Genomic DNA, 11,629 nt, shown 5'->3' with positions numbered 1-11,629 from the left:
TTGCTCTTTTAACATTAAGTGCCTCTGCAGGTGCACAATTCAACACATGATTAGCACATTAAAGGCCATTAGGTCAAAATTTATGTGGCAGGCCTTTAGATTTCAGCATGCATCTATTCATCTCCAAGCGTGTCTAATTTTTCCTTTCAACCATGCCATTCTGTTGAGGTGTCATCCTTAGAGTAGCTTGATGTGTGATACCATTGTCAAGCAAAAATGTCTCAAATGCACAAGCCATGTATTCCCCCCCTCGATCCATGTGAGGTGTCTGCACTTTTACATTTCATGCAATCAATTGAATAGTGCTTTTATCATAGCACATGATAGGAGGTACCATAATTTAGGAAAAATTACAAATACTGTTCCCTTAATTACAAAAATTGCATTTGTTGGATGTTCCTTCCGCAGAAGTTCAAAGTTTCCCAGGGCATCCAAGAAGCCGCAGGATTTCATGTGTTCAATCTACACAAAAGAAGTAACGAATGCCCCCAAATCCCATTTACAATTTGCGAGCTTCAGTCTCGAATGCAGAGATTTGGGTGCAGTAGAGACAGGCAGCTTCGATCATGTGGGATTCATCCAGATTACAAACCTGTACTCGACATCAAGACTGTTTGGTCTTACAGAAGGAAAGTTCTGGAGTTATTTCGGGCATCAGATGAGCTGAAACCATATCTGTTGTTTTTCTGTTAACTCGTGTTTATCTGTATCGATTGCCTTCGGCTTAGACAGCAGTCTCCCCTAAACTAGATGCTTAGCATTTTCGAATGAGATTTCACCGCACATGTTTCAGCATTTCAACTAGAAAAATGTGTTATAGATCTTTATCTTAGAGGGAGGGAGAATTCCATTTTTCATGAACACAAGCTTGGATTAATTTTTTGTAAAGACATGAGACAATGCTTCCTTTGATGGTTACAGAAAATTTTTTATCTACTTTTGCATGAATGAGGTCACACTTGCAGAGCAATGTTAACTTTTTTGTCTGTAAATCATGATTTGGATATGTCTTGTGCCTGAGGCTCTAAACTTGCACTCGGGAGAAGTTTAGGATTTCTATTATTATGAGTATTAGTTGGAAAGATCATGGCTGTGTATGGTTTTTGTGCTTGTCTGTGAATACGCTGTTTATTTTTGAGTTTTTTCTTCACATGAATATAAATATGAGAAGACAGAATGAATGATTAAACATTCTGCAGAGTTAAGTGCATGTTCAGGTGCTTTATCAAGTTGCATTCTTTAACTCATAAGGCTGTGATGGGCAAGCGGGCAAGCTTATTAGGAGTGCTGCCCATTTTCCTTCAAGCTTTTCTGAATCACATTTACAGGTTCCTGTGAGAGCGTTCCAGCTGTGCTGCACAGCACTTAGCATTTATAGCACGGGTTTGTGACAAGAGCTTCACTTGGGCTCAATCACAACAGGCATAATATATCCACCACTGTATTGGAAGGAAGAGTCCACCTCTTTGCTGAACTTGGGCTCTGCTTTCTCATAGTCATCAAAATCGTAGGCCTCATTCTCTTTAAGGGTGTCTGGGTGTGAGTCAACCACCAAGGTCTCAAGCTCTTTAGCCACTTGTTTCATTGTCGGGCGTGAGGATGCAGCCTCTTCGACACACCGAAGAGCTATCTCCAGGAATACTTTCAAATCAGTTGCAGGACAGTCAGCCAATGGTCGGTCCAATATTCGTCGAAATGAAGGCAGTCCACCCTTTTGTAAAGCATTTCGGACTTCACGAACGATAAATTTACCATGTTCTATTGGCTGTTTACCAGTTAGAAGCTCCAAAAGAACAACACCAAAACTGTAGACATCGCTCTTTTCAGAAAGTCGTTGGCTTGTGTAGTACTCTGGATCAAGATATCCCTATTGTGCAGTAAGAAGAGAGTTGGTTAATCAAAATTAAGTTACTGTACAAAGATGGCCGCAACATTACAATAGTTGCAAATAAGATGTGAATTATCAGTAGAGAGACTAGATGCATGAAAGAGTCTCTTTTTTAGCAAACCACAATTTGAAGCAAGAGACAACATCTGGATGCTGAAACATTTATGTTCAGTTTGTCATGTACATTTCAGAGATCTGGAAGTTTAAATGTTGTGTTCTCCATTTTTCATGCATTTTTTTGACGGAAAATAGATTATAATTTGATAAAAAAAGACTGTTCCTTTTGAAAAAAACAGCAGATAGGTACATAGAGTAAACAAAACAGTCATGGAAAGATGTGTTCTGCCCATTTGACAGCCAGTCTATTCCATATCCATTTTCAGAAAATATCATTTTACTAGGTATGAATCATGATGATCTCTGAGCAGAACCTGTGAGGCACACAAACAGAATGGAAATTCAGAAATATACAAAACAAATGCATAAAATCACTCTGGCTGGTTGCTCTATGGGGAGTCTTTTGTACATCAAGTAGAGAGAGAAATGCCATTTTGGGGCTATGGTCTCTTTTTGAGAAAAGGCCAAGTGACCAACCACCTATGAAAGCACACTGATGGCTTGCTGCTGCATCTGCTGATTGTAAAGTCGCATTATATTAGGTGCTTATAAGATCAAACTGAATCAATCACAAAACAAAAGTAGAAGGAAGAATTAGATCTAGAGAATAGAGATATTAAAAGATTGCAAGGAGGTGGAAAGGGTCCATTGCAAAGGAAAGAGACAACTATTGCCCCCTTGAACCTCTGAATTAATGTAACCCAAATTTAGCACACAAATTTATCATTTTCAGAATATCATCCCAAATGTTCAGGGTTAACATTTAATGCCATCTTAATGTCCTAAAATTTTGGGACCTTTAAATTTTAGGGATCTTCCTCAAAGTTAGGCATCCCCAATGTGATTATCATATGGAAGCTCTTTGCTGAATACAATACTTTCAGCCTGTATATGCAAATTACACACTTTTCATGATCATGCGACTATTTGTTTTGTAGGATCTAGCACACACTCCAAAGCATAAATCCTTTCTATGTTCAAGTCTAGCCTTGATATACTTGAGTTCCAATTATAGGTGCCCAATTGGGTTGTGTTGGTGGAAGTGTATTATGTGCCCTATCTTTGTTCTAATCCACTAATTAAATATGAAAATTTACCAAAGGATACAAATTCTTATTCTATTGAGTTGTGACAAGAGGAGCTAGCTTTCTTGGGGGTGTTCACCGTGCAAGTTGCCATAGTCAAGGGTTGGTTTACTTTTTTGGGATAGAGGCTATATCCACAGCAAGTGCGCACTAGTCTATGTTGGAGTGTTGCCCTTCTGTTTCCAATAAGAGCTATTTTAATTCCTTAGAGAAAGGGCTACTTTCTTTCTCTCAAGGTTTTACTTTAAAAAGAAAGAGAGTTTAGGAAAAAACAAGTAATCTTAAGTTGAACTATATCAGCACTTAACCCAATTTACATATAGAACTAATTTCTCAAGGATAGTTACCCTAATGGGCAATGCTAACAAGGAACCTCTATATGATTGAGATAGAGATCATCCATAATCTCCATGGGAGATGGGAGAGATTGGAGGGTGACTTTGAGGACACGAGGAGGAGAGAGGCTTTTCTTGATACAAGAACTCCGGCACCTTCTCAAGAATATTGCTAGAGTTTTAACAAGCACATTAGTTTGTGGATTGCTGAAGGCCATAGTTTTTGATAGGGGCAAAATGTTTATTTCTGCATTCATGATCAACAACATAAGTGCAAGTGTTTTTTGTTAGCCTGCCTATGTTAGTTATGTTAGTCTATCGTCTCTTGGTTGCGAGAGCTCTTGTCAGAGTCTAATGGAGACACAGGAGCTCTGGCAGTTTAGGTGCATTTTCTTTCTTTATCAATTTCTTGTGTGCAGTCCTAGGCCAGTTACTACTTTCCACAGTCCATCGACACGTGCCAAACATTGTCATTGTCATCTGGGATTTTTCCAAGGTCACCACTATTTTTTTTTGGTATTTTTCTTGACCAACATTAAATGCTGGTCGGCTAGCTTTTTTGGCATCCACTGGTGCAAGTTGGCCAAATTCGGGCATTTATGGCTATTTACAGTCCCCCCCACTTGGCAGACACACACACTCTTCAGTCTTAAGTCTTCCCTTTTCAGGTGCACACTTCAGCATTTTGACTCTTCGTGCTTGGTGCTGCCATCATCATTAGCCTAATCTGATGCTTTTACTTATGCTTTGGACCACGTGCAGGGATTGATAAGTCCATCATCATTTTATCAGCATTCTTCTTCAGTCAATGCAATATTCTTCCTTCATCTTCTGCTTCTTCTCTCTGTCTCTCTCTGTCTCTCTCTATCTCTCTCTCTACTTCTCTCTATGTTTTTATTTCTCTTCCCTTGTGCACTCTCACATAGTATCATCGCCTATGCGAGGACATGGTTTGGAGATTTCTTATAGAAGAGTAGATTTTCATCGTGGAGGAGCAGCTTAGATCTTCAAAACCCAGATTTTCAGCTTGTGTTTACTACGTTTGCAGCCCGTATAGGTGGTCCATTGCTCGTTTGATCTTCCTGACAACCAGGTGACAATCTTTGGGACCTAGGCGATAGCATTTAGGCATTAGTAGATATGTTAGCTCATGTGTGAGTTTGTGCATGCTTTAGGGCTAGGCATTATTTAGGTTATTTTAGGTATTTTTTGTGGTCTTCATTCTAGTCAGATTTAGCATTTATTGATGGCTGACCTGATCATATTGAGGACATACTTTTGTCCCATTTATTTAGACTCTTCCTGCTCAGTCAGTTAGTCACTCACCATCTCACTTGTGGAACTTCTATTGGGGAGAGGAGCCAGTGCCAGTGCCCAAAACTAGTGACTCACTGTTGTATGTGACTATCTCATGTTGGATATATGGATTCCATTTCCTGAGCATACATCTTAGTTCTCATCTGTATTGTGTTCTTTAGTGTTCCTTCTTTCCTTTCTTTTTTGTCTTGTGTGTAGCAGTTTATCACAACACATATTTATGCTTCCATTGTTGCATTCACTTTTGACACGGTATCAGAGCTCAAGTTCTGTGCTCTTGCTATGTTTTCTTTGTTGATTTTAGGACTTTTTTGACCATTACTGATCAGGTGATTGCTATTCCAACTAGGCGCCCTATTTACTTGCGTTTTTATTGATGTCAGCATCTGTACAGCTTGCGTCAGTACCTCTATTGCCTGCATGTTAGTTCCAACCTGTGTTTTGGTGTCTTTCCTCTCCTCTTGGCTAGGCGACTGCATTATCAGGCCGTTTTTGCCATTTTAGGCAGTTTTTGACTGATTTTTTGACTTCTCGCAGCAGATTTCTTCTTCTTTTGGTCAGATTTTGGTGAATATTACATGTGAACTCTCATTCTCTGTAGTTTGTGTGTGTGGTTTGGTTGTGTTCCCTCTCCAAATGCTTTCTTTTCTCTCCTTATCTTCTCATTCTCTATAGATGGCTCCTCCGTGCATATCCACTGATGATAAGTTACATGGGCGTGACTATCTCACTTGGAGTGCTGTCATGAAAGCTTGGTTTGTGCAGAAGCGGTTATGGTATGTCGTATGTGGAGCTATTCCTTGTCCTCAGTATCCTACTCTGACATCAGATAATTTTGATGAAAACAACCATGAGGAAGGGGTGCGTACATGGGATTTGGACGATGCTTGTGCCTATTCGGTCTTGCTTCAGTGTATCTCTAAAGAAGTCCTCTCGACGGTTACCTCCTGCCGGACATCTTCTGAAGTATGGACGAAGTTGCAGCTGTTGTACATGGCACCGTTCCCCATGAGTATAGTCACTCTTTCTAGACAGCTCCAATAAATTACGCTTGAGGCCAAAGATACTATCTAGTCTTTTCTACTTCGTGTGATTCAGAACCAAGACCAGCTTCGGCAAGTGCAGTTTGCCCTTCTAGAGGCTCATCTTATTGGACTTGTACTCTTCAAATTTTCTCAGGTGTTTGATGGAGTGGCGAATGCTTTGAGGGCACATACATCATCCACTTTGTCAGTTTTACACATTACCTCAATGCTACTTGAGCATGATGTGTCTTTGTGGTTATAGGGGCGGCTTTTGTCATCTTATGGTGGTTCCAGTGAGACTTTTGCAGCTTCAGAGAGGGATTTGAAGAAGAAGACCAAGTGTTACACTGTGGGAAGAAAGGTCATTTATGGAAGGACTACAAAGAGTTAGTGGCTTCCAGGAAGCAGAAGGAGAAGAAAACAAAGCGGGCTGCAGACTCCTCCGACGAGTCATCCTCTACCTTAGAGTACTGCTAGTAGTGGTGGTGATAATGGCATTCCTCACGACTTGGCAGCCGCATCTCATTTATACATCTATATAGATATACAGGATTCAGAGAGGGACTTCCCTGATGCATCGATCGAAGTTTGGCAGGTTCAAATCTTGGAGCCAGGATTGACATCTAGGTTCATGATGGGCTATTTGACAGAGAACGGGATTGGGTCCTAGTCATGAGCTCACATGAGAGGACACTTTGGCAATCTGGCCAAAGGCGGGGAATCCATGGTCACGTATGTTCTAGAGACATTTTTGATTGGTTGTTCATGTATGCTACTGCGAGACATTGGGACGAACATAGGGATATGCTATGATCTTCTCTATTTTTAGATGTTGGTATGATCGACATCGACATCAGGTTTTCTTCAAGAAGGCAACTTGGTGGTGGCTTGTACACCCATTGCTTGGGTATCCATGGTTCTACTTGGTGGTTCTATATTTTATGGTTTATGATTCACTATCATTGTACTATTGTATTGTATCAGGTCACCCATGATCTGAGAGAGGGTGTTAGCAGATATGTCAGATCATGTGTGAGTTTGTGCATGCTTTAGGATTGGGCATTATTTAGGTTATTTTATACATTTTTTAATGGTTTTCATTTTGGTCATATTTAGCATTTATTGCTAGACGACCAGCATTAAATGTTGCCCGACCTGATCATATTGAGGACATATTTTATCCTATTTAATCACGCTCTTCCTCCTCAGGCAATCATGTTGAGTGTGTGGATAGAGGCAACGTGAAGATTTGCAGCAAGAGAAGTGTGCAGGTGAGTGAGAGCGACCGAGAGAGAGTACGATCTGATTTGGGTGTACCAATAAATGTGTTGGTACACAAAGAATAAAATGTATTATTACTTAGGACTCGTAAGGGTGCATTCACATATACAACATAATAATACATGTGTACAATACACAGAGGTGAATAAAGGACCTTTACATCCCAACAACCTCCCACTTAAAGGTCCGAAGTGAACCTTTAACCAACTCCCACTAGTCGTATGCAATGGTCATGCTGAGCCTTGCTCCTAAGGGTGCATTCACATGTGCAACATAATAATACATGTGTACAATATACGGAGGTGAAAAAAGGACCTTTACATCCCAACAACCTTCCACTTAAAGATCCGAAGAAGTGAACCTTTAACCAACTCCCACTAGTCGTATGCAATGTTCATGCTGAGCCTTGCTTAAAATTTTAGTAAGAACATTTGTAGAGTTGTCCTGTGTTTTGATCTTGGTCATGTGATTAGACCATCTTCCAGAATCTGTGTGATAAAGTGATATTGCACATCTATAAGCTTTGTGCGTGAATGATACATGGCATTCTTAGCCAGATATACAACACTCTGGCTATCACATCCCAACGCCAGAGTACTCATAGACATGCCGACATCCTCTGCAAGTCTGCTCAACCATATAGCTTCCTTAGAAGCTTCAATAGCTGATATGTATTCAGCTTCAGTAGTACTCAGTGCTATGATGTTCTGCAACCTGGAGCACCAAGAGACAGCTATGCCAGCAATTGTAAAGACATATCCGCTAGTGGACCTACAGGTGTCCAAGTCACCTGCCATGTTTGCATCACAATAATCGTGTCGACTAAGTGCACCCTGCCCCCATAGCAAATACGCTTTCTTTGTGTACCCTTAAGATATCTAAGAATATGCTTGACAGCCTCCCAATGTGGTTTGCCAGGATTTGACATAAACCTACTGACAACTCCCACTGAATGAGCAATGTCTGGCCAAGTAGCGACCATAGCATACATAAAAGAGCCACAAGTTGATGTATAAGGGACTCCCTTCATAGCATTGGCTTCCATGTTATCTTTTGGGCTGTTGGCTTTACTAAGCTTAAGATATGGAGGTAAGGGCACCCCAAGAGGCTTAGCTTCAGCCATGTTAAATCTGTCTAGTACCTTTTCAATATACTTCTCTTGAGATAAGAATAACAGTTTCTGCGTTCTATACTTGTGAATCCTCATGCCCAATATATGCTCTGCATTTCCCAAATCTTTCATGGAGAAAGCTAATTTCAGCTGATCTTTGAGAGCATCCAAGCTAGTCTTTCTTTTCCCAGCTAGCAACATATCATCCACATATAAAACAAGTATGATGGGGTTGCCATTTGTATCCTTTTTCATGTACAAACAATGATTTGCATGTCTGTGTGTAAACCCATGAGAGAGCATAAAAGTGTTGAACTTTTTGTACCACTACCGTGGTGCTTGCTTCAGCCCATACGAGCTGCGTTTTAGTTTACACAACAATTTCTCTTTTCTAGGAACTACAAAGCCCTCGGGCTGTTTCATGTAGATCTCCTCATCAATGTCACCATGCAAAAAGGCTGTTTTCACATCCATTTGGTACAGCTCTAAATCCAATACAACAATGAGAGCAAAAAGCACACGTAAAGTGGTCATCTTCACAACAGGTGAGAAGACCTCTTGGAAGTCAATCCCTTCCTTCTGTGCATACCCTTTGGCAACTAGTCTTGCCTGGTACTTGGGTTTCCCATCAACTGTCTTTACTTTGTAAACCCATCCCTTGGGCAACGACACAAGATCCCAAGCATCATTAGCATAGAGAGATTTAATCTCTTCTTGCATAGCTAGCTCCTACTTACTATTGAATTTGCATGACTTGGCCTCTTTATATGTAAGAGGCTCACCCTCATCTGTAAGCATCACATAGTGCAAAGGGGTAGCCACACTCTATAACCAAATTCACCCTCATCACCATAGCCCATGAAAATGCCTTTGGTGGATTTCGGGTCAAGTTTACTCCTCAGCTCATCTCTAACACATACAAAAGCATCACAACCGAATATTTGTAAATGGTCATATGAGGCCGATTTGCCAGACCCAACCTCCTCAGGTATGCCATTATTTAAGGATCTGTTTGGAGAGCGGTTGCAAATGTGAACTGCGGTTTTAAGTGCCTCTCCCCAAAATTCATGAGGGAGATTAGCAGTGGACAGCATGCACTGCACTCTCTCACATAAAGTCCTATTGTATCTTTTAGCCACACCATTTGAAGAAGGGCTGTAAGGAGCTGTAAACTCCCTCTTTTTTCCATGCAAGTCACAAAAAAGGCTTAAACTCAGTAGATGTGAACTCACCCCCATTATCGGTTCTCAAGCATTTCAGCTTTCTACCTGTATGAGTGGTCACAAATGCATGAAAAGTTTTAAAAACAGCAAACACTTCACTTTTCTTTTTCAACAAATCAACCCAGATTTTCTTGGAACAATCATCAATAAAGGAGACAAAATATGCAACACCATCAAACGATTTCACAGGCATACTACATACATCAGAATGCACTAAGTCCAAGACATTGGACTTACGAGAGACACCAGAGTAAAATGAAATTTTCATTTGCTTTTCAAACTGACAGTCATTACAAAAATCAAGTTAGAGCCTTTTCCAACAACTCTCTTCAAAGAGATAAGGACATCAAGTCCTTTCTGGCTCATATGGCCTAATCTCTTGTGCCATAACTCCAAATGATAGCCAATTTCAGCAACTACAAGAAACTTGCCATTCAAAGCTTTACAATGCAAACAATACAAAGTGCCCTTCTTGGTTCCTTTTGCAATCAGCATGGAACCCTTTTTTAATTTCCACAAACCACCACCAAACAGTGTAGTGTAACCATGCAAGTCAAGTTGTCCAACAGATAGTAAACTCTTCTTGATACCAGGCACATACCAGACATCTTTCAACACAAGCTCTTGCCCATTATCCAAAGTAAAGTGTACAATGCTTATGCCATCAATGCTGCAAGCATGGTTATTTCCAAGATGTACTTTTCCATAACTACTTGCATTGAACATAGCAAAATACTCCAAACAAGGAGTTACATGGAAAGAGGCACCAGAGTCTACAATCCAAGTCTGAGTGACACCATCATCAACTAACAAAAGTGCATCAATCACATCATCCTTGGTAATCTGCATATCCTGCATGTGACATACAAGAGCATCATAATCTATTGCACATAGTACATCAGCCTTTGCATCCGAGAGCTCCTCTATGACTACATTGAAGGCCACATTGGTCTTTTCAGATGCATTTGTCTTATTCTCTTTCTTCTTTTTATCTCTTGCATTCTTCTTTCTCTCTTGTTCCTTCTTGTAGTATCTGCAATCAGGTTTCTTGTGGCCCTTCCGACCACATTGATAGCATCTAGCCGTATATCCACCAACTTGCGCATTAAATACATCTGATTAACAGGTGTGGTAATCTCATAGGTAGTTTTAAACTTCTCCCATATTGCATGACCAGTATCTAAGCCCTTAATGTTTGTCAAAATGTCATCAATGGCACACATCTTTATATAAGCCACAACCTTTTTGTTGACTTTAGCCCAATCTGCATCAGACATTTGTGCGGGTTTATCTTCCTGCAAAGCATCCTCACAATCCTTTAAGAACAATATGCCTTGCATACGGTCTTTCCAAAGGTCAAAACCTTGACCATCAAACCGTTTGATTTTCATCAAACTCTTAATGTCGGAATTGGAAGAAGTTTCAGCCATTTGTTTATCACAAACACAAGTGTAAATGCATTGAACTACAAGAGCACAAGCTAAACCGGCAAATACACTGCTATTCTTGCCCAATCAGCAATAAACCTCTGCTGTTTTTACATAAACCAGCCACCACACGGGCAAATACTGCAGAAATTTACCAAAATCTGCACAAAATCCCAAATTTCTAGGTCAAATAATGTGTAAATGTCAGCAAATCTGACCCAGCTGAGCAAAATTTCATCAATACATGAAAAGCCTCAATTTTTCTGGGTCCAATGTCAAGAAATTTTACTCAGATGAGTAAAATTCCAACAAATTTGGCAAAATTTCCAATTTAACTGAGGTCAACATGCACAATGTCTGCTTGTCCCGTCGTGTTAGTCCGTCGCGTGATATGACTTGTTGCCTGCCCGTTGGTCCCCGCTCAACCTTGTTGCCTGCTCATTGGTCCTCGGTAGACCCTGTCACCCAGTCGCGAGCAGTGTTCGCTTGCCTATTGGTCCCTGCTAGACCCTGTCGCCTGGTCGCAAGCAATGTTTGCCTGCTTTGTTGGCGCCGTTGGTCTTCAGTATGAACTATGCTGCATAGGTCGTTTGCATATGACTTGTTTTGCCTCACGTGTCGAGTGATGTTTGTAGATTGCTATCACTCCTGTGACCTAATACTCTTGGGAAACTCAAACGTTGTAACTCAGCTCTGATACAAGTTAAGTGCACAGATAGAGGCAGCGTGAAGATTTGCAGCAGGAGAAGTGTGCAAGTGTGTGAGAGCGACAGAGAGAGAGTAAGATCTGATTTGGGTGTACCAACAAATGTGTCAATAC

General features: G+C 40.6%; 1 protein-coding gene across 1 annotated transcript in view; it reads right to left on the bottom strand.

The window, feature by feature from the left end:
• Nucleotides 1–574: 574 nt before the first annotated feature.
• Nucleotides 575–11,629, bottom strand: part of LOC148022482 (leucine-rich repeat receptor protein kinase HPCA1-like) — a 28,398-nt gene continuing 17,343 nt past the window's right edge. The window contains exon 19 of the mRNA XM_087695449.1: nucleotides 575–1,867. Within this exon, the coding sequence (XP_087551575.1) occupies nucleotides 1,400–1,867 (468 nt within the window). The 3' untranslated portion in view covers nucleotides 575–1,399. The remainder of the gene's footprint in view (nucleotides 1,868–11,629) is intronic.

The sequence above is a fragment of the Lygodium microphyllum genome, chromosome 16 (genome assembly GCF_053477565.2).
Source record: "Lygodium microphyllum isolate KBCC chromosome 16, Lygodium_microphyllum_v1.1.10, whole genome shotgun sequence".
NCBI classification, from domain to species: Eukaryota; Viridiplantae; Streptophyta; class Polypodiopsida; order Schizaeales; family Lygodiaceae; genus Lygodium; species Lygodium microphyllum.
Note: the sequence above shows the minus strand (reverse complement) of the source record. Positions and strands in the feature narration are given on the sequence as shown.